Below are 24,621 nucleotides of genomic sequence, written 5' to 3' on the forward strand. Positions count from 1 at the left end.
AAAAGAAAAGAGGGCAGAGGAGGGGAGGGGAGGGGAGAAAAAAAAAGAAGAGTGAGTTCATGATAGAGTTGTTTACGATCTCTAAAATTTGGCTGACCCTGGGAGGGTCAGATGTTAAAGATTCAAAATAGAGAAAATAAAAGACATAGTGAATGCACAACTAACATAGGAGATTCTCTGTCCTTCTAATTTCTACCTTTACTCCCAAACCTACAGAAATGGCTGAACTATCCAAAGGTAATCTAAACTATCTAGAAAACAGCCAAGAACAAGGAAGGAAGGAAAACAACAATAAATTTTATTTTTAAAAAAAGCCCAAGCAACCAAAACAGATACCACCAAATCCATGCACAAAAAGTCTTTCATTTTATCTTATATACCTTTCTAACAAGTTTGGCTGGCTGTTTTTCTTACATCATTAATGACTAGTTAAGGCAATGGCTAGCCCTACTGCATTGCTAGGGTGTGGCAATGTGTACCCGCCAGGGCCCCAGGCAGTTAACAGAGTGATTCTTCCATGTGGCAGTTTTCATCCATCCTCAACCACAGTGGAATTGCACTTCAAACTTTATACATGACCTTAATGGTCAATAAGGAACCACTCTTTAGAAAGAAAGTTTTAAGCCAGCTTTTCTGGGCAGCAACTATTATCTAAAGCAAAGTCTATTGGTCTGTCTCCAGCCATGTCACATGACCCTGGGCACTGAGTGGTCCTTAGGCCTATTAAATTCAATGACACGTTGCTTTAAGCATTTTATGGTTTCCCAATGACTGCTCCTGACCTCTCACATCGTTCCTTGAATCTTAGTCCAAACTACCATTCAATTTCACTTGGGCCGCTGCACCGGCTCCCTAACTGCCCTCTTCCCCACCCACCGGGGCCCCCTCCAATTTGTCCTTCTTAGGCTAGAGATCTTGGCAAAACATAGATTCAATCATGTCTCTCCTCTGTTTTAAAATCCCCTCGAAGTTTCCCATTGCCCTCAGGCTTCAGTCCTATAAGGCACCATGCCATCTATTCCTGCCTATTTCTCCAAACCCATCTCACTCCACATCCCACCCTTTCTCTCTGACCCCTCTTTTCCCTGGCCTTTCAGTGACTCAGAAAGGCCAGACTCTTGACATCAGGGTCTTTCCACAAACTCAAAAGTTTGTCTGTTGCCCCATTGATTTTTCTGGCTAAATTCTCAATTTAGCGTCATTTCCTCAGAAGCCTTCCTTATTTTCAAGCTTATCTGGTCCCAAAGGCCCCTTAGACTTTGGTTCCTTACATGCAGTCTCTACACCCCTTCCTGGTCACTGTGTATTTCAGGTACCTTCTCCCCACAGCCCAACATGCCTCTCACAGAAACATGCACAAACTAACCAGTTAACATCTAGCTTTTCCATCCATCAGTCTGTCCTAATACCAACTACTTGTTCATTCACAGTTGTTTCCAAATTTGCTTTTTAAAAACACACACAAAAACCTATACATACATTACATTTACTGAGTGATTGTATACACTATTCTCAGTATTAAAGAATTTTTTAAAGATTATAAATAACATTTTATTTATTTTAATTTTTTCCATCGCCATTTATGCCCTCTTCCATCCCTATGCCCCCACCCACCCAAATCGCCACACTGTTGTCCATGTCCATGTCTCATTATTGCTCAGGTCTCCAAGCCTTTCCCTTGGGTTTCTACATTTTCCCCAGGCATCAACTCTGGGGCTACACAGAAAGTGATATAATTTTTTGTTTGAGAGACACCCAACATATATAGACAGTGAAGAGCTTTGTACCCAGAGAGGACATAAAGGACAGGCCATAAGAACTCAAATTCTTCTGAAAACCTTCAAACATTTGGCAAAAGAGGTAGCTAACTGCTCAGGGATGGTACAGAAAATAAGAGGGAAAGGCTTAGGTCCATGAAATGATAAATTCCTTTAAGGCACCAGGAAAAGCATCAATAGAATAATCTCCAGTAAGATCTTAACAGAGGAATAAAATTTTGCACAGGGTTTGGGGTACAGGAAACAAGCATATTTTAATCTGGCTGTTTTGGGAGGGCTGCTGGTGTGCAAGTTTAGGGAAATTCAGCAGCAGCACTCAGGGGCCTTTTGGTGCTTGTCTTGGCAGAACAAAGTGAATGACAGATTGCTGAGATAAGGAAAGTACAAAGAGCTTTTCTTTATCTCAGCATTATCTTAGGGGGTTGGGAAGTTTATTTTAGACTTTTAATACAGTTGTCATTTTCTGCGATGCGCTAAGGAAAATAAAGGTGAATTCTTTTAGATAATAAGATCATAAAGTATCTGTCCAAGGGAACACGTGCTGTGATGGATGTTGAGAAATAAGTAAAATATATTTTACTCCCGCTGTTGATAAACCTTGTCCAACTTATTCACCCTGCTGTTTGTTAAAAAGACCAGTTTTTCCTTGACTTTTGAAAGATAGTTATGATTTGGCTCAATTAAGATGAATGTTTCCTTCTATGCCACAGCCAAGGGCCTAGCCCTTCTTAATGGTAAATTTCCAATTTCCTTATTAACTGTTGTTTGACTTTTAAATGATCATTTATGTTTTATCACAAAACTATTAAAGTATCTAGCTGTTCATAGACTAGAACTTCAAATTTTCATATGATCCTTTTTACTTTCTTATGTTTTTTTATTTTCTGTATCATCCCTAACAGATTTAATTTTTCTTCTTAATATACTGATTTTTTCTAATACTAGTTTTTGGTTTTACATTAATCAATTATTCTGGTTTTGTTTGTCTTCCATTTATTTTATTTTAGCTTTCATTTTGACTAATTCTCTTTTTATACTTTCTTTGGGTTCTTTTGGGGGCCGTTGTTTTCTTTTTTATAAGTTGGATGCTTATTTTCTGTCATCATAGGATTTCACAGAAAGTTTTTTCTTTTTTATTAATTGCCAAATAACTTCTAATTTCTATTTTTTAATATGTTTTTATTGATTTTTACAGAGAGAGGAAGGGAGAGGGATAGAGAGATGGAAACATCGATGAGAGAGAACCATCACTAGTCAGCTATCTCCTCCAAGCCCCCTACTAGGGATTGAGCCCGCAACCTGGGCGTGTTCCCTGACCGGGAATCGAACCAGTGGCCTCTTGTCTCACGGGTCAACACTCAACCACTGGGCCACACCGGCTGGGCTATAATTTTTATTTTTATATCCTTCTTGATTTGGGGGTTATTCAAAATAGTGCTACTAATACCATTATAGTAGGCCTTAAAAGTTCTCATTACAAAGAAAAAATATTTATAACTATGTGAGGTGATGGATATTAGCTAAATTAATTGTGATAATCATTTTGCAATATATACATATATCAAAACATTATGTTGTACACATTAATCTTACATAAAGTTTTATGTCAGTCATATCTCAATAAAATGGGAAAATATTTTTAATTTTTAATTTATTAAATTAAATTATAAATTTATAAATTTTTAATTAAAAATGATTTTGAAGGGCTTACTTTTGGAAGTAGATTGACTTTTGAGGTGTCAAGTTCTAGTTTTACTGGATGTGCAGTGTGGATTTTTAAAAAATTAAATTTATTGGGATAACACTGGTTAATACCACTATGTAAATTTCAAGTGTACAACTTTATGATACAACATCCATGTGCTCTATTGTGTGCTCACCACCTGAAGTCTAGTCTCCTTCCATCACCATATATTTGATCCCCTTTACCTTCTTCACCCTCCCCGCACCCTCCTCCCCTCTGTTAACCACCATTCCATTGCCTGTATCTGTGAGTCTGCTTTTTTGTTTGTTTGTTCACTTGATGCTTTTTGTTTTATATCCCTCATATGATTGAAATCATATGGTTCCTGTCCTTTTCCATGTATTTCACTTAGCACAATACCCTCATGATTTATCCATGTAGTTGCAAATGGCAATATTTCATTGTTTTTATGGCTGAGTAGTATTCCAATGTGTGTGTGTGCATGTATATATGTATATATATGTGTGTGTGCGCATATATATATTTATATCACCTCTTTATCCAATCATCTATTGAAGGATGAACTGTGTTTTGACTTATACAAAACTTTATATGTACAATGATATTTGACATTTTTTTAACCAGTGGTGGACAACAGTGTTACTCAAGCCCTTAAAACAAAACAAAACAAAACAAAACAAAACAAAACAAAACAAAACAAAACAAAACAAAACACACGTGCAGACAGGCCATTTGTTAACGGTCTCCTTTTCAGAGTTTATCTTGAGATAAAAACACATGTTACTTGCTCAAGAGTCAAACATTTGCCTTTACATTTCTAAATATGTTTTTCTGCAAAGTTTTTTTCATACATAAATCTCAATAGATAAAATCTCTTGTCACCATTGACGTACATCACAAAAACACACACCCACCTACCCCAAAAGGGAACCCTAGTTACCTTGACAATATTTAGAATGCTTTCAGATGGGCTTTAGTCCCCAGGCAATTGGAAGGTTAGAGTTTTCCTGATTTGCTCTACCTGATGAAATTCATTGCAATCTAGGTAACAGTGCACTTCAAAACAATACAATTAACTGTGAATGTTTTTGGCTTCATTAATCTGTACGGAAGAGTTAGCTTTGATTTTCTCCAAAGTGTAAAACAGATTCTTCTTTGGTAAGGCATGATATGGGATGCTCTTGCTACCTTCCCTGTTGCCACTTTCTTTGTTTTTCCAAAAACCGTGGATTGTGGTTTAGAACTACAAAGGAAGTCATGAAGGACGGAAACGTATTAGACGTGGCCCCATTCATCCCATAGCTTATATTCCATAAAAAGTAATACGACAATACACAAATAATTCTAAAACTAGAATGTTAATTAACGATCGCTATCTTAAGAGAAATGTGTGTTAAAGGAGAAACACTTGATTCCGTAGCTGAATAACGTCAAGGACTTAATTTTAACTGGTTTAATCTTGGACTGAACTGGAAACCGAGTAGCCAACTCTTAACCCCTCTAGTTCCAGCCATAGAAATTAGAACAGAGAGAAGGAAGGGAGGAAGGCAGAGAGGGAGGGAGGAAGGGAAGAAGGAATAAATCTTCATGGCAGGTTGACTGTGAGGTGTACAAGAACCATGGAGGCTACTGGAAATGTACCAGAAGTCATCCACACTGTGATACCTTTGAAGCCAAGGTGAAAGTTAAGTTTACCTAGGGAAAGAGAATAGAGCAGTGGTTCTCACAGTGTAGTCCTCAGACTACCAGCAGCAGCAGTGCCTGGAAACCCGTTAGAAAAACCGATATTCAGGTCCCATTCCAGACGTACTGAATTAGAAACCAGGGATGAGGCCCAGCAATCTGTGTTTTAACAAGCTCTCCAGGGGATTCTGTGCACACTATAGTTTGAGAGTCCCTGGGGCAGAACAAAGGTGGAAAAGGGCCGAAGACTCCAGTTTGCAGTCTACAAAGCTGAAGGAGATAAAAAGAAGTCCTGAAGCTGGAGAGGAGCCATGAGAGCCAAGCATCCTTGGAAGTCACAGGAGGAGGGCATTTAAGAAGGAGATACTGTTGTCAAATGCTATAGGAAGTTTAGTACCAGTTGGGGCATTTGTACTACTTTACAAAGTGGGACCTTGTGCAAGCCTCTTAATCTTTCTGAGCCTCAATGTGCTCACCTGCAAAATGAATATGCACTCATGCTCTTTCAAACTTTATAAAGTTTTTGAGTGAATCAAATTAGATATTAGATGTCAATTATGGAATCATACAAAGATTCATGAAGTAACTAATCTTTTCATACCATAAGCCATTAGATCTGGCCATAGTTCTAAAGCCTGACCTCAGTGCTAAAGTCCTCAAGAGTGGTGATTTTGATAACTCTCATGTATCTGCATGAGTTAAGTGATGGTAGAGCAGATACTGGAGGATAATGTACCTAGAGATCAAGAACATAACCAGTCCTGAGGGACTGGATTGGGTGGTGGAGATGCCTTGTTTCCTGCATGTAAATTTTCATATCTTCCCACTTGGAAGTGTGACAGTTATAATGGCTGAGTAAACATTTTGATTGTTTATTACATTGGAAATGCACAGATGGGATTTGAGTCATATTTCAGAGAAGATAGTAGAGGCCATACTGATGAGCTATTTTGTGTGTGGATTTTTTGTTGTTTTTTGAGAACTGTAAAAAAACGATGATAAAGAAACTGAGGTAGCCTGGCAGGTGTGGCTCAGGAGTTGAGCATCGACCTAGGATCCAGGAGATCGAGGTTTGATTCCCGGTCAGGGCACATGCCCAGGTTTCAGGCTCGATCTTCAGTGGGCGGTGTGCAGGAGGCAACTGATCAATGACTCTCAACATTGATGTTTCTACCTCTCTGTTCCTCTCTCTGAAATCAATAAAAATATATTTAAAAAAAGAAACTGATGTATACAAGTAGTGATACTTCAGGTGGGCACTAAACATAGACAATAGAGTTTCCCACCTATATAATAATATTCAATTGGTGCTTAAATTCCTCATTGACCCCAAATTTGTCTCCTGACAATTTTCCAGCATACTTGTAGTTCTTACAATTAAGTTGCATTTTCAGGGTCATCTCAAGGTTCTCAATAAATGCTTATTAGAACGATTGAACAAATGAGAGGCTGAAGACATGTATTCACTTAAATTGAATACATGCTTCATCTGGAAGGAGTGACAGATGATTCGCTATAGTATTACCTAGAGTATATGTGTATTATTTAATCCATTGTTAATCTCTAGCTGAGTACAAAAGCTTTATTGAAGTTGGATCCAGTATGGTGATGTTTTTGTAGTTAAAAGATAGAAAAGGGTCTAGACTTTTAGAATAGTGCCCTTGGAATCTATGATCTGAGGGAAAGGGGAAAAATAATACACTTAACTAACCTGGATGCTGTCGGAGTTCTGAAATATCAAAGGAGATGAATGAGGAGAGAAACAATCCCAAACACAAATCTAGCATATGTCACAATACATTCTCTAATAAACCCTACGGCCCTGTATGGTTCCTTCTCTGCACACAGATTAAACAAAGACACAACAAAAAGCGTAAGTCAAACAATCCAAAATAAAGTACAAAAGAATCACAACATTAAAGGAGACCTTATTTATAAACCATAACGACCCTGTTTATAAGCCCATCGTTTCAATCCTAAACTCTCCTGCATTCTACAAATGCTCCAGACTCCCCCATAAATATACAGAATTTTCTCCCAGCACTCCCAAACTTCTCAGGTTACGTCCTCCCACCTTTCTTACTGTTTCAGATTTGCAAGGTGTTTCTTCCTTGGAGAGACTGGAGGAAAGGTTGGAGAAATAGGAGTGAGGAAAGGAATTAGCAGTCTTCCTTTTATACTCCAAAATCTCTCTTGATTCAGTTTAGGTGATGCTTTTGGGGATGGTGATGGTGGTTGGCAGGTTTGACTCATTTCCTCAGTCCAGAAGCAAAAGGAAAACCCCAAGTTTCAAATTCAAACTGAAGTATCCTTCCCACTGTGCTGTTTTCATTTTGCTTACATGTTATGCAGCGCGACAATGACTTTATATACTAAAACTACAGTGATGATGCTCGGTGATGTATATTAGTCAAAGGCTACTGGACCGCCCAAGCAGGGAGTAATTGACATTGCCTGTGGAGTAGGGAGGATTCAAGAACCTGGTGTTCCTGAAGCTGCACTGTGTGGGAATGGAAGTTCTTGAAATACACAGGGAAGGCTATCTCCTCCAGAATGGAGTATGGAGCGGATGAGGAAAAGTGGCAGAAAAGGCAGGCCAAAGTCATATCACAAAGGGCCTCAAATTCCTTGCTGAGAAAGTTGGAGTGACTATGTAGTTCTTGGTAGGTGAGGCTTTCTCTGACTCGCCCTGGTAAATGGCACATGGGGGCTGTTTCCTGAGCTCTCACAGCAGTTAGACCCATGTTCACTTGTGTGCCCATTAGACTGCCAGCATCTTTAAGGCAGGGATCACCTCTTTTCATCTTTGTGTTCCTGGAGCCTTCTAATGATCCACATAAAGATGTGCTACATAGTTTGAATGAGTGAGGAACTGACATTCATAAATGAAGAGTATAGGCTATTTCATAGTAAAAGCATTAGCATTAAAGGTTCAGTGATTAGCAAGATACTATACTGATTACCATTCAGCCTAATCTTTTGTGGCGATTTATTTCTCAAAATCTCTATTAAGCTGGTCAACTTCCCATCCCACATTTATTTATTTACTTATTTATTTAAATACATCTTTATTGCTTTCAGAGAGAGGAAGGGAGGGGGAGAGAGAGAGAGAGAGAAACATCAATGATTAGAGTGTCACTGATCGGCTGCAGCCCACAACCCGAGCATGTGCTCTGACCGGGAATCGAACCCTCATCGCCTGGATCCCAGGTCGACGCTTAACCACTGAGCCACGCCCGGCCGGGCCCCATCCGCCATTTAAATAGCTATAGAAACTATCTCCAACTTTATTTTTTCTTTAGCTGACTTTATCGAGCGGCTACGTCCTAGGCACTGTCTTAAGAAGACGCCGGTCAAGACCCCAGAGCGTGGGCGGTACCGGTCACCAGACGGCTGGAGGACGAGCACCAAGGCGACTGAAACCCCTAAGTCCCTGTAGCAAGCCGGCCTGCGGAACCAAACTTCTGACGCTCGGTTTCCGGGCGGCCGCGCGAGTGTGTTACGATGACTCGATTGCTTTTGCCTGGCGGAGGCCTGGCCGGAGCGGACGAGCGGCCGGAGGCTGAGGGAAGGGGACGCGCCTAGGACGTCCTGGTCTGGGAGGGGGCCTGGGCCGCTGAGACTTGGGGGGCCGCGCGGGGCCTGCTTGGCCGGGTGCGCGGGCGGGTCGGAGAGTTCTGTCATGTTTACACGCGCGACGACGCGCGCCTTGCGCAAGAGCAAGACCCTTCGCTACGGGGTCCCCATGCTGGTGAGTGCTGGAGAAAAAGTGTGGGGGCGGGATTGCGGAAGGGGTGGGACCTCAAGTTTGGCCGGATGGAGACCGCGGGGTACCTGTAGCTCGAGAGGCGGGGAACTGATGCCCGGGCTAGGAAGGGGCTGGGGTAGGTTGGGAGCTTTCAGGCAGCCCTATTTCTAGTCTTCTCCGGGTAGTGGGATCTCGAGGCCCCTCCTCCTACCTTCCGTGGTGCTTCCGAGAGCGACGCAGGAACCAGATTTTACTCCAAACCTGAATGATCACTAAACACCCCGCCCCGCGCCTCTACAGCTTGGCGGTGGCCCGGGTCTCTGGAACTAGACGGATTTGCTTAATGTAACTGTACGGTTGCGGGCATCTCCATGTTTCAGCTTCCTAGTTTGTGAACTGGCTTAATTCTTCCAGGGTTGTTGTTAAGTAAAACCTTGTGAATTGAGTGTTTAGCGCGGCGCCTGCCACATCGTAGCGGCCCTCGAAAGGTCGATGTTTATATTTTTAAAGCACTCAGGAAATTCCGAGTTAGCAGCTCCCTCCCAGGAACCCAGGACAAAGACCAGACCCCCCCCCCCCCCAAGTAACATGTGGGTACCGTGATGACAGTGCTCCAGGAAAGAGATGATAGTGGCCTGGACTACAGTATTAGGAAACGATATGGTCAGAAATTGTCAGATTCAAGAAATATTTTGAAAAGTAGAGGTGACAACTCCGGAATGGGTTAGATGTGAGATAGGAATGAGAGGAGCTAAAGATGACTAAAGAAGTTGGCTTGAGCAATTGGATGAAAGTAATCGACATTTTCCGGGATGTGAACTAGTTAGTGATTAGGGGCAGGTTGGGGTAGAAAGAGTGTTGGGGTAAAAATCAGAAGGCTTTTTAAAAAAATGTTAATTTGTATATTCTTGCTAGACTTTTAAGTGGAGATGCCCAGTAGGAAGGCAGATCTTTAGTTCAGGGGGCTATTTCCTGTTGAAAATGTACACTTGGAGGCTGTTAGGTTATAGAGGCTACATTTAAATCCATGGAACTGGAAGACTTCACCTAGGGACTCAGTGTTGGTTGTGAATAGGTAGAAGAGGTATGAAACTTGGAAAGGTGAGGAATAAATAGAGGGAAACTGAGAAGGAGTTAGGAAAACCAGGGGTGTGTCTTTGCATTGAAACTAAGGGACAAAAATTATTTCATTTTACAAGGAATTCTTACATATTAACATTGCAAATATTAGCTGCTTATAAATCACAGATATGTACCTGATTTGTTGTATTTTGATTTATGTTGTTTTAATTTCATGTATTTGTTGGGATAGATGTTTTACATTTTTATGTGGTCAGGTTTATTGGGTTTTGAAATTTGTAGTCTCAAGGTTTTTTTGATATTCCAACTTCAAAATGATAAATTTTTATATTTCATGATGTTTTATGTCTTTTTGTATTTTTTTTTTTTATCCTCACCTGAGGATATTTGTTCCATTGCTTTTCAGAGAGAGTGGAAAGGAGACAGAAATAGAGAAAGAAACATTCATGTGAGAGAGACACATCAATTGGTTGCCTCCTGCACCTGCCCTGACCAGGGCAGGGATAGAGCCCAGGACCCTTCAGTCCTAGGGCTGACACTCTAACCACTGAGCCAAACCGGCTAGGGCATTGTATTTCTTTAATTGGTAATATTAATATATTGATATAGAAAGGAAGATAGGGATTAAACTTAATGTTTTTCCAAGTGTTAGACTTTTGCAGCTTTAGGATTAAGAATTAAAGCCCATTAGATTATTGATGGGATGATAAAGCAACAATGACAATTCGAGGGCTCTTTTAAGATTGACCATATACTGAGGGATATGGCATATTCCATGAGATTCTTTTATCACTTGCTAAGGAAGTGGAGAAAAATGCTCTTCCATTGGCTTATTTTGTAAAATATAAAATTGAAAGAATTCTGGTCTTGAAGAAACAAGGCCAGAATTTTATTCCTGGCGTTATCCATTGTGATCATGGACAAGTCATCTATTAAATGGATTTTTTCTTTAGCTCACATGTCTTTTGTAAGGATGAACTAATAAAATGCTTGTGATGATACTTAAACCATAAGGTCAGGTACAAGTGTGGAGTACTGATTTTGGTATTTGGTAATGTGCTAAAATGTTTCCCAGTGACAGTATATAAAGCACCTGTTCTGAAAGGTGAATGGTAATTAACCAGGAAAAATAATCTATAAGATTTTGTATAATCTATCGCTGTTGGGGCATTTAGATTAGTAATCTATCAGTAGACTGAATTCTGCCCTTCTGTTTTGTTTAATTGTTTCCTTTCTTTGTTTCAGCTGTTGATTGTTGGAGGTTCTTTTGGTCTTCGTGAGTTTTCACAAATCCGTTATGATGCTGTGAAGATTAAAGTAAGAACTGTAATTGGAGTTTGACATGTGTCTGTGTATATGTATGTTCCGGTTTAGGAGATGTGTATACTCAGCATACTAAGCAGTCTGAGTCTTGTCTAGCCTTTCAGGACTGATATATGATGATTGGGCTCTTTCTTACTCTTTATAACAACACTAATGATCACATGGAAATGAATCAGGAAATGTGAAGAGTTTAGTAATTTTTCTCCTATTCACTAGAAAATTTGCAATATTGTTAGCTTTTTTGCCACAACATGTGCTCTGATGTAGTTGCTTTTAGGATTTAGAAGGGACTAAAGAACATGGGACAACAATTTCACTCCGTTTTATTACTTCAGTTTTAAATTAGCTATTTCACATGAATACCAGTAATTTTATGAATTATATTGTAGTGCATCTTTAGTAACTTATAGTAAAAGAAAGAAAAATTATTTTTCATTATAAATAGTTATACTTATCTTTTTATAAGTATCCCTTTGTGGAAGACTGTACTGGTTCATATCTATATGGTTGTCTTTATTTTATAGGTGAGGACACTGAAGCCCAGAGAGCTTAAGTAACTTGCCTAAGGTCATATGACTACTGAGGGTAGAGCTAGTATTCCCACCCTCAGTGATTACCCAATTACTGTCAAATTCAAGTCAAGTGTTACACAAGAATTCTGGTTGATTGAGAAGTAGGTAGTTTTTGTGTGTGGCACACATCTGATATTTGTTTTTCTCCGAGTAATAGATAAATTTCGTTAGCAGACCTCAGTAACATGGGTGCTAAAGTAAAGAGTATCAAAGGCCTATTCAAGTTGCTCAGTTAATTTTATGGTTTAAGAGAAACACCAACTCCAGCTAGTCTCAAAGACAATAGGTATTAGAATGAATATTACATTTTAAAAGAATATGGTACAATGGTTTCTATAAGGGAATAGGGCAATTATCAATTGAGTTAAAAGATCTGTTAGCATCCCAATTTTTGTTGTTGTTAATCCTCACCTGAGGATATTTTTTCCATTGCTTTTCAGAGAGACTGGAAGGGAGGGAGGGATGAAGGGAGAGAGAGAGAAGCATCGATATGAGAGAGACACGTGGATTGGTTACCTCCCACACCTGCCTCAACCAGGGCCAGGGAGTGAACCCGCAACGCAGGTACATGCCCTTGACTGGGAGTTGAACCCGAGACCCTTTGGTGTGTGGGCCAGTGCTCTAACCACTTGGGAACTCGGGCCAGGGCACATCCCAATTATTTTATTGAGGAATTCTTTTCCGTTTTGCTTTAAGATGAAAGTTGTCATATGTTTATCATGTATTAGATCCTACAGATAAATATTTAAGAAACTGATTCTTACAAAGCTTATGGCATAATTGCAGCTGGAAGACATCTAAATGTGAACATGTACCCAAACATATAACAGTGCCCAGGAAAATGCTATATTAGAATTTTGCATAAAACATTACTAGAACTTCAAATAGAGGCATACAGATTAGACTTGGGAATGGGGTATTTGGAAGGTTTGCTAGAGGTGTCAACCTTTGAATTCAGGTTTTAAGAACGAGTAAGAGCTAAATGGGGGAAATGATTAATATTCTATAACAGAGGGAGTATTAAGTATATGGTCAGATTTTCATTTTAGAAATATCTCTTTGGCAGCATAGTACAGGGTGGATGGTGTTTGGGGGAGCAAGATAGTAAGGAAGAGATTGTTTTAACTGGAGGCAAAGAGACCTATTCAGATGCTTTGACAGTAGTATAGATGAACAATAATGGAATCTGAAATAAAATGTGCAATGAAGATAGTGAGAAATAAATGGGTTCCAGAAAAAAGTTTAGCAGCAAACATAGTATTTGATGATTAATGTGATATACATAATATAAAAATATGAATAAATCTCCGATGACTTGATGTTTGGTTTTGAGGATTGGATAAATGGTGGTGGTAAGTTAAGGAGAGAGAATGAAGGAGATTGGGATAACGGGGGATCTAGAAGATGGGGTTAAAGTAAAGAGAACAAAATTAGGTAAAGTTGAGAGAAAGAGGTTGATTGAAGTCAAGAGAGTAAGGTTGAGAGGTATGGTTGGTCAAGGTCTGTGGAAGGAGGCTGAGAGGACAGTTCAGGTGAGAAGGATCAGAGAGCAGGACCTGAGATTTAGAAGACTAGGTTGTTTGAAGTTGAGAAGTTAAACTGAGATAAAGTCGAGTCATTGAGTGAGGTTGTGCTCAAACAGGGTAGAGAGGATGAGGTGAACTAAATTTGAGAGGGACTAAGGATAAGATTGGTTGAGGTTGACAGGTGTTACAAGGTTTGAGAAGTTGAGATCAAGGGGGAGTCAAGAGAGCGAGATTGCTGAGGTTGAATTCAAGAGGGGGTCAAAAGTGGGGTTAAGAGGACAAATTTGATTGAGAAGAAGCAAGAGAGGATAAGTTGAGTTGAGAAGTTTTGACATGGGTAGAGAAAGGTGGCATTGATTCAGGGTAACCAACCATCTTAGTTTGCCTGGAACTATTCTGATTTTAGGACTGAAAGTCCAGCTTCCCAGGACACAAAATTTCCTGCTTTTCAGTCATGTGTGTAGAAGGTTGAAAAGGAAGTATAGAAACCATGAGACGACACAGGGATGTGATGCAAAGTATAAGGAACAGAGTTTTCTAGAATTTTAGAATACCCTGGCCCACCCAGCCATGAGATCCTAATAATATTGTAATAACTATATATGGTGACAGATGGTTACTGGACTTATTGTGGTGATCGATTTGTAAGGTATGTAAATGTTGAATCGCTATGTTGTAGAGCAGAAACTAATATACTGTGTGTGTGAACTATAATTAAGAATACGTTTTTTTAATTGGAAAAGAAAAAATAGAAACCATGAAATGGGCTAAGAAAATAAACTGAAAGCAGTAGCTTTCAATTTCAGTATGAAATAGATATGACATAGTTTCTCTTCCTGCCTTAGTGGCCATTGCTCTTTTATCTCCTGATTCTTAATGCTGACAGCCATGGATTCACAATAATATATCATCCATTGTTGCTTCATGCCAAGTAATACGATATAAGTGTGCAGTTAAGTGTGTTGTAATCCTGAGCATTACCAGTTTTTTTTTTTTGGTGTGTGTGTGTGTTTTTTTGGCTTTGTCTGTTGTACTTTGCAAGGAATTAGTGCTGGTTTAATTTTTAACATTACAAGTATAGTGACCAGGTTTCCTAAGATTCAGATAATAGAAATGAGAAAAATTACAGTACCAATGCCAGTATGATCCAGACATCACCAAAAAAGAAAGCTAAATGATTGTTATTTTAATGACAGATGGAAGGACACGTACAGCTGGATTAGGGAGTTAAATAACCAAAACAGAGCATACTACAAAATATGCAAAAAAGAACTTGAGATTGGGAAAAGAGGAAGCTGGGAGAGCTATTATAAACAAAGAGTTGTTCCTGTTGGGCTTCATGATCAACGTAGATCATGAGAGTTCCTCCCAACTTGATTTGAAATCAGGTTTCTTTTCATGAATTTTTACACTAGATTTGGGCCATACTTGCTGACCCCGTGATTCTTTCATTGCTATATGGTATTCCACTAAGTGTTACCATTTTTTATTTATCCATTTTACCATTGACAGACATTTGGGTTGATTCGCAGTTTGCCTACTGAAAGTAATGCTGTTCTGAACATTCTTGTCTATTTCTTTTGTTGCACAAGTACAACTAAAGGTTGTAGGGTATGTATGTAATTTCCAAAGTATTTTTCAGAGTGATTCAATCAACTGTAGGGGAGGAGATATAATTTTCCCTTTACCCTGCTAGGTTCTTGGCTGAGATTCTGCCTGTAATAAAAGACAGGTTAACAAGAGAAAAACAAACAGAAGTTTAATAATATGTATACCTCCTATATACATGGGAGATACCCAGAAAAACTTAGTAAAACGCTCCCCCAAAATGTTCCAAGCCATCTCCTTAAATACCATCTTCAGGTAAAGAAGGATGTTTGGGGAGTCGGGGCAATTATTCCAGGTTAATGTGTACATTTGAGGGGATGATGGCAATCTAAATTTGCTGGGCTCAAAATTCTGTATAGACCTATTAGAAAGAACGTAATTATTTTACTCATATCTTCAAAAGTCATACGTGTTTATAATTTACTTGATCTGTTACTTTCTCGGAAAGATATATTAAGCTCCTCTAATATGTTTTGTGTATTACTTATATTTTTATATATTTTGCTGTGTAAATTTCAAAGCGATGTAGTCATGTAATATTTTATAATTCTAACATCATCTTGAAAATTTGTTCCATTTATGAATATAAAATGTTCCTTTTTGATGCTGTTTTCCTTGAAACTTTTGTCCATTAAAAATATTGCTATGGAGAGATCCAAGATGGCAGCAGATTGAGTGGAAGCTACACTGAAGCTCTCCCAGGACCAAACTGGAATTTCAACTAAAATCCAGAAAAACCGCCCTGAATAACCAACTGCAACTGAAGACTAGCTGGGGAGCATCGTCATAATCAAGGATGAAAAGTGGAGACCACATAGAGACTGGTAGGAAGTGTGGAGGTGCGAGAGGGCTGGCCGGGCTCCCACAGGCAGCAGCTGAAGGTTCAGAGGGATATCTCAGCTGTGGGGGGTTCCCACTGAGAACTCTGGGGCCTAACCCCAAACTGGGTTCCCAGCCCAGAGCACCAGGACTGAGAAAGGTACCCACATAACATCTGGCTATGAAAAGCAGCAGGGTTTCTGTGTGCCAGGGAGAGGTGGCTGGAAATGCAGGCATCCTCTTAAAGGGCCAACACACAAACTTTTGTGTGCAGCCACTCACCTTGGGCTCTGGCAGAGGCAGAGTGGACTAGAGCAGTGGGAGGAGAATCCAGGGGGGCTGGTTGGGGGAGTAGAGCTCAGAGGGCAGCCATCTGGATTCCGGTGCTGAGTCATTCCCCCATAAGGCAGAGGACTTCTTTCTCAGGCAGAAATTTACCTTCCAAGCAGCTTCTGCCTGGGGGGGAAGCAGTTACCCCACCCTGCTGGAAAACCTCTGGCCCCACCCTATGTAGTTTCTACAGCCTGAGGCTCATTAAGAAACTGAATAACAGCCTCTGGGTACTTTGGGTGTCTCCCTGATTTCCTTCTGGACCCAGGGCTTGGAAAAGCAGACCTTGGTACCCATCTTGGTCCTGTCCAAACACACTCATCCCCAGCAGAAGGAACAAGAAGCTGTGAAGTGTGGGAAACTTCAAGCAGGGTACTCAAGGCCAGTCACAAAGAGCATCTGACATTGGCCTACACCAGAGACCATCCCAAAGCCTGGGAGTCCTAGCAGATCTACCTAATCCATAGAAACAAATCCAAACAGGCAGCCAAAATGGGGAGACAAAATACAAGCCCCAAATGAAAGAATAAGTCTCCAGAAAAAGAGCCAAATGAAATGGAGATAAGCAATCTATCAGATACAGAGTTCAGAATACTGATCATAAAGATACTCAATTACATGAAAAAAGATATAGAAACTATGAAGGAAATTAAGAATGACATAGAAATAAAGAAAACATTGGAAGGAATGAACAGCAGATTAGGGGAAGCTGAGGATTGAATCAGCAAATTAGAAGACAGTAGAAAGAATCACTCAATTAGAGAACCCAAAAGAAAAAACAATTAAAAAACAGGACTACAGTTTAAGGGAGCTGTGGGACAGCATTAAACGCAACAATATCTGCATCGTAGAAGTGCCAGAAGAGGTCAAAAGTAAGTAAGCAAGGGTTAGAGAACCTGTTTGAAGAACTAGTGGCAGAAAACTTCCCTAACCTGGTCAAGGAAAAAGTCACACAAGTTCAGCAGGCACAGAGAGTCCCAAGCAAGAAGAACCCAAAGAGGCCCAAGCCAACACACATCATAATTAAAATGCCAAAAATTCAGGACAAAGAGAGAATATTAAAGGGAGCAAGAGAAAAGCAATCTGTTACATACAAAGGAGCTCCCCTAAGGCTGTCAGATGATTTCTCATCAGAAAGCCTACAGGCCAGAAGGGAATGGCATGAAGTATTGAAGGTAATGCAAAACAATGATCTGAATCCAAGACTATTCTATCCAGCAAGGCTATCATTCAAAATAGATGGTGAAATAAAGAGCTTTCCAGACAAAGAAAGGCTAAAGGAGTAGATCACCAGCAAACCAGCACTGCAGGAAATGTTAAAGGGACTGCTGTAATAAGAAGTTGGAATAGAGAGAATGAGAAACATAGGCCTAAAGAAATAAAATGGCAACAGATAAGTACCTATCAATAATAATCTTAAATATAAATGGGTTAAATGTCCTAATCAAAAGACATAGGATAGCTGAATGGATAAGAAAACAAGACCTAAATATGTGCTGTCTACAAGAGACCCACCTTGGAACAAAAGGCTCACAACAGGCTGGAAGAAAACCCAAAAAACCTTCTGGAGGACTTTAAAGGAGAGGTTGACAGCAGTACAGTCATAGTAGGGGACTTTAACACCCCACTGACTTCACTGGATAGATCTTCCAGGCAAAAAAATCAACAAGGAAACAGTGACTCTAAATGACACAGTAGATTAGATGGATTTAATTGACATTTACAGAACATTCCACTTCAGAGCTGCAGAATAGGCATTCTCCTCAGTGCACACGGGACATCTCAAAGATAGACTACATGTTAGGACACGAAACAAGTCTCTACAAGTTCAAGAAGATTGAAATTATATCAAGCATCTTCTCGGACATTTACATAATGAAATACTATGCAGCCGTAAAAAAGAAGGATCCCTTACCCTTAGAGACAGCATGGTGAGACTTGGAGAATATCATGCTAAAGGAAATAAGCCAGTCAGAGAAGGACAAGTGTCACATGATCTTACTCATGTGAAATCTAATGAACAAAATAAACTGATGAATAAAGTAGATCCAGAGACATAGAAGCATGGAAGACTGAAGAATCTCAGAGGGAAGGCAGGGGTGGGTGGTGAGAGATTAACATTAGACTTTATGTGTATAACCCATGGACACAGACAGTAGTGGGGTTGAAGGCCTGGAGGGAGGGGTACAGGGTGGAAGGGGTCAATGGGGGAAAAAGGGGACATTTGTAATACAACAATAAAGGTAAGTTAAAAAAAATATTGGTATGTCCCTGGCTGGCGTTGCTCAGTGCTTAGAGCATCAGCCTGTCCTTCAGAGGATCAAGGGTTTGATTCTTGTCAAGGGCAGGTACCTGAGTTGCAGTCCCCGCCACTGGTTGGGGTGCGTGTGGGAAGCATCCAGTCCGTGTGTCTGTGTCACATCGTCATTTCTCGCTCTGTCCCCCTCCCACCTTCCCTTCCACTCTCTCTAAAATCAATGGAAAAAAATATCCTCACTCCTCAGGTGAGGATTAAAATATATATAAGTGTATGTGTATATATAATTTATGTACAAAAGTATAAAAATATTTTATATATTTTATGTATATATAAACTATATATATAGCTATGTATTGAATATCCACCCCCACTAGTATTTTTTGTGTTGTATCATTTTTGTAACCTTCTGTCTTCAACCTTGTGCTTTTATTTTTTAAGTACATTTCTCATAAATAGTATAGTATATAGCTGGATTTCTAAAAATTTCAGTCAGAAAAATATTTAATAGATGAAATTCAATATTTACTGGAATTATTGATATGTTTATATGTATTTCTACCACTCAAAACAGCGATAGAGAAAACCTCAATCAAGTAGAAGCCAAGGAGGAAGAAATAAGAATATAGTAAAAGTAAAACTGAGGTTCAGAATAATCTCTCCATAATCAACATTGAAGAATAGTTTCATTTTATTTTAGCATTTAAAATTGAGGTTTTTTTTCTAATTCTCATCCCTTTGGTAAGTAATCTGTCTTTTCATCTTATTTTTCTTTTGAGATTTTCTTTTTATCCTTAATATTCTAAAGTTTTGCTATTACTTAAGATGGGCTTTTTTTGTTTTGTTGTGGGTATTTTTTATTGTGTTCTTTCAGTCTAAGGATTCATTTCTTTTTAATTACTGATTAATTATTTATTGCCCTTATTCCATTCTTTTCACTGTCTGTTTCTGAAACCCCTAATAGACATGTTGGAACTTTTGGATCTAGCTTTCATAATACACCTTTCATTCATCCCATCTCTTTGTGCATCATTCTAGTGAAATCCTCAGGTTGTATTTCTAGTGCACTAATTTGGTTGCTGTGTTCAGTCACTATTCAGCTATCCCATTTAATTTAATTTGGATTTTGTTGTTGTTGGTTTATTAATTTCAGCAATCACATTCTTCTTTCCTAAAGACTTTGCCATGCACAGGTAATACGGCACCACCGTGGAATCCTGTCTAATTTTTTCGTAGATACTTCTTTGTTTTCGGTACATGGAAGGTGCTCTTTTTTGTTTTCAAGAGCAGCATTCTATTTATTAGCATAACATTTTTGTGTAATAACATAATTTAGGGTGGCGGTGAATAGCATGCAGGCAGAGGGCCAAGGTTCAGAGCAAAGTTCTGCCTCTTTGACAAATTATTCAAACTCCCTGTGTCCTACTTTCCTTAGTTGTGATCATACTACTAATACTTACCTTAGGTTTTTATGAGGATAAAAGAGGTATTTATATGTCAAAATGCCTGGTACATAACAAGTCCTCAGTAAACATTAGCTGCTGTTAGTAGTAGTGGTGGTGGTAGTACTACATCAGTTATCATTATGCGATTCGATGGATGGATGGGTGATGGATGATGGAGATTTTGCCATGTGTTTGTCATCTACCATACCAACCTAGCCATCCCTTATATAACTTTAAATTGAAAATTAAATCCTACAGACTTAAATAATGTATAGGTCCTCTTTCTGTTTTACAGATTGATCCTGAGTTAGAAAAAAGACTGAAAATGAATAAAATGTCACTGGAATCAGAGTATGAGGTACAGTATGTTAATATAGTCTTTCTTTTGTAACAATCCTCCCTGTCAGTGACTGGTTCTGTCTGCCTTAAGGTAAACTTCAATGATTAACAGTGCAGAAAAAACATTTACCTTAACTATATGGTATTGGGACAACTATGTAGTCATTTGAAAAGAAAACAAAGATGGATGTATATTTCATATACTATAAATGAATAAGTTTTAGATGGATCAAGAATTTACAAATAAAAACCCAAAATGCTAAAAGTCCGAGGAGGAAAAAAATGAACATTCTTCTTTGTGGTCTCGTGTCAAAAAAGCCTATTTAAAATAATGTGATACCGCCCGACCAGGCGTGGCCCAGCGGTTGAGCGTCGACCTGGGATCCAGGTGATCGGGGTTTGATTCCCGGTCAGGGCACATGCCTGATGTGTGGGCTCGATCAATGACTCTCTAATCATTGATGTTTCTGTCTCTCTCTCTCCCTCTCCTTTCCTCTCTCTGAAATCAATAAAGATATATTTTTAAAAAATAAATAAAATAAAATAAAATATAAAATAAAAAATAAAATAAAATAATAATAAAATAAAATAATAAAATAAAATAAAATAATGTGATACCAAACCCAGAAGCTTTAAAAGTAAAGATTGGTGAGTTCATAATTAAAAATTCAGAAGTTCAGCCTAAAAATAAAAAAAAAAAAGCATATAAAGTCAGTAGTTAAGTGAGGAATCCTAAAAATATTTATCTTTATTATGATGAATTCATTGAAATATGAAGAACATCTACAAATCAAAATGGAAAAGTTCAGCCATTCAGTTGGTCAGTAGGAACATGGGCGAAGCATTGTAAAGAGTTCAGAGGAAGGGAAATAAATATCTTTCTTAAACTTGAAGAGATGCTCAACTTATAATGGGAATGTTAGTTAAAATTATAATGAGGTGTCATTTCCTACCCATTTGATTAGCATAAATCAGAGAGTTTAATAAATTACACATTGTATCATAGAATGTGATGAGGGAGGACGATGTCTCTCTCTATTTTTTACCTATGAATTATACAGGGGTGGGCAAAAGTCGGTTGACAGCTGCAAGTACAGTGTACATGAAACAGTTTCTTCTATTATTATTTATTTATTATTGTATTTATTTGTATTATGTAAACCTACCCCTGTATTTTTCTGTTTCTTTGTGTGTTTGGTCATTTTTTATTGAAAGGTGGACATTGTGAATAATACATTGAAGAGATTTGAACTTTTAGCAGGCAGTTCAATTATTGGCTGATTATTTTGAACTTGGTTTTGTGCTTTATAAGGGAGGAACTGTGGAAAGGCTTTGGTGCTTCCTAAACCCCGTTTTGTAGGTCTCATTGTTCAAATTGTCTCCCCAAAGGATCTTGTCAGAGCTTACTTAGTTTTAAGCTTTGTTGGATGAGTCTTAAGTAGGTCTTTCTCTTGACATCATTCTTATTCCTAAAGAGCAGCTTTTTGGTGTCTCAGCTGGCTGTGAAGGAAGCAACTAGGTATTAAGTCCACTGTGACAACTGCTGAAAATCCAGTACTGACACTGCTTTTCCTCAGCACTTCTTGACTCTGTTCCACAATCAGTTCTATAGCAGTTGGCTGTTAACTAGTGAGCCTTAGGTGGTCTCGCCCACCTAGGGCTCATACAGCCTAGTCTTCAACGACTGCATGTTTTGCAGAATTCTACAGAGAATCTTTTATTCACCAAAGATCTCTGAAGACTGGAGCACTTTTACATGAAGTTGTTCTGCCAACTTTGTATCCCATCCAATAATTATTCTTAAATTCTCTTGAGCATGTGTGTCTTATGTTATCTGGGTGAAGGCTATTATTCTTTTTTTAAAACCTTTTTATAATTTTGGATGATTTCATAACTATACTTGAAAATAATTTACTTTTTTCTTGCACATTAAATTAATAAAATTTTGTTCATCCATATATATTCAATATAAACTCCTGGTAAAACTATAAGTGAATTTAGAGAATGATTTCATTCACTACTTCCCCATTATTTTGTTCAAACCTATAACTTGCTACTTCTCAATATATGAGTACTGTGTCAGTAGTGATGCTGTGGAGGGTTTGTCTCAGAGTGGATTTTAGTTCTTTTAGAAACCGTAGAGTTTGGTACCTGAAGAAACCACGTAGACCATTTGTTCCAGCCTTTTTATTATTACTTATGAGGGAATTAGTGCCCAGATGGCTTCAGTTACTCGCCCAAGGTTATACAGCTCATTAGTAAAAGAGTAAAGCTCAGTATCCAAGTGTCAAGGTAAACTTCTTTTATTCCCTGTCTTTGGATATAAGCTATCCTGTGTTCTCTGAGCCTCTTTTTCTATTTAATTCACTCAGTTAGTCTAGAACAGTGAAAGCAGATGAATGGAAGTTACTGTTGGAAGGGTGAAGAAACACTCATGTTTTTCCCTTTTATCCTACCTTTATTCTTATGCCTGGGAGACATTTCACACTGACGGAAGGTACAGTGATCCAACTGTAGCTAAGTAGTTTTTATTACCCGAATGGGCTTTGCTCATGGCAGCTCTGGGGAATGTCTTTTCATTCTTGAGCCCATGCTCACTTCTCAGGTGCAGGACAAATCATCTTAGTCTGTTTTTGTCCTTCTAGCAGCCTTCGGGGTCTCCACCTTTGTTCTTTTCCTCTCACTTACTACTGTCACTCCTGCTAATGCATGCTGGTCATTATTCTGCTGGGTCAGCCTTTGGAGTTGGACTTCTGTTTTCCTAGCTTCTTCCCTTTCTCTGTGCTCTCAAAAACAATGCATGTACATTTTAAAAATTTTATTTTAATCGTTTTATTGTGATAGGGAAAAAGATGGGCATTTACATTGATAGCAAGCAAGAAAAATTCCTAATCCTAAGAAATATGTCACTTCAGTTGTTATGCTTGATATGCAGTGATTTATTTACTAAAATTATAAGTGAGGGCCGTTTGGATTCTTTTCACTTGCTCATTGATGTCCTAATGAAAGCCACAGGACCCCTACACTAATATATATACTTTAATTTTTGTGGCTCTATAGAAAATAAAGGATTCTGCTTTTGATGACTGGAAGAATATTCGAGGACCCAGGCCTTGGGAAGATCCTGATCTCCTCCAAGGACGAAGTCCAGAAATCTTAAAGACTAAGACAGCTTGACTATGCTGATTTTTTTTTTAATGTTACCAGCTGAATTTGCACTACGTACTCCTATCTGGTGGAAAGAAAATTCCAGATCTGCAGAAGCCTGGATGTGAGTAATTTGGTGACAGATAGTCATGATTAAAAGATCAGGTACAGGTTTTTTGCTTCCCAACTCTGCCATTTGCAAATGAAAGTAACAGATGTTGACCACATATGTTTTATAACACGCAATACAAATGTGAACACTGCTGCTTAACAATTGTCTTTTTTCCCGCTCTCAAATACACAGCCATGCTCCTTTTCCCCCAGCCACCAGGGCAGCATTTTGACACTTCAGCCTGATTCCTAATGAGAATAGTGTCTGGATCCAAATTCTCATAGGAACACCAAGCAGAGATGTTGTATCAACCTACATAGATAATACTGAGCACAGTCTGATAAGAATCTTGTCTTTACTTATAGTACCTCACATGGTATGCTAATCAGTTTCCAAAGCATCACTTAATGATTGTATTGATACCATTAATATGGTTAAGACAATGATACTTTCCTGGTTAAAACAAAAGTCGTGGAATATTACATATTATGTGCAGAAATGGCAAATTTATTCAGGTAATCCACAGATGACTATAGTTTGGGAAACACTGATTGAAGGTATGCTTTATGCCTTGACATGCAAATTAACTAGTTTATTTTTTAGCTTGGCATGTGCTGTGATTTATTTTATTTATTTTATTTTTTATTGATTTAAGAGAGAAAGAGGAAGGGGAGGAGAGAGAAAGAGAGAGAAACATTAATTTGTTGTTCCACTTACCCAATGGTTGCTTCTGGTATGTGTCCTGAACGGGGATTGAACCCGCAACCTTGGTGTATTGGGACAACGCTCTAACCAACTGAGCTACCCGGCCAGGGCCAGCATTTGCTGTGATCTAAACGGTAGGCAAAAGGGTAGAATTGAGGAAAGTTAGTTTTTTTTACTCAGTTTCTTCTTTTCAGCCTTGTTTCCCTACGTTAATTGCCAAAACAATTTATAAATCCACCCACCTCTTCCGCAATCAAAATCCCTATTTTTGCCCTGGCTAGCGTTGCTCAGTGGTTCGAGTGTCAGCCCGTGTGTCAAAGGGTCTTGGGTTCGATTACTGGTCAAGTGCAGGTATCTGGGTTGCAGGTTGATCCCCAGCCCTGATCGGGGCACATGCAGGAGGCAACCAGTCAATGTGTTTCTCTCACATCAGTGTTTTTCTTT

The 24,621-nt window shown here is 38.9% G+C and overlaps 1 protein-coding gene across 1 annotated transcript; it reads left to right on the plus strand.

Moving 5' to 3' along the window:
• Nucleotides 1-8,793: 8,793 nt before the first annotated feature.
• Nucleotides 8,794-23,595, plus strand: LOC148094051 (cytochrome c oxidase assembly protein COX16 homolog, mitochondrial). Its single transcript, XM_087819504.1, has 4 exons — nt 8,794-8,917; nt 11,240-11,311; nt 20,170-20,232; nt 23,274-23,595. Exons 1-4 carry the CDS (start codon nt 8,849-8,851, stop codon nt 23,388-23,390), a joined length of 321 nt encoding a protein of 106 aa, XP_087675630.1. The 5' UTR covers nt 8,794-8,848; the 3' UTR covers nt 23,391-23,595.
• Nucleotides 23,596-24,621: the final 1,026 nt, after the last annotated feature.

Source organism: Miniopterus natalensis, chromosome 1 (assembly GCF_054644295.1).
Source record: "Miniopterus natalensis isolate mMinNat1 chromosome 1, mMinNat1.hap1, whole genome shotgun sequence".
In the NCBI taxonomy this organism is placed as follows: Eukaryota; Metazoa; Chordata; class Mammalia; order Chiroptera; family Miniopteridae; genus Miniopterus; species Miniopterus natalensis.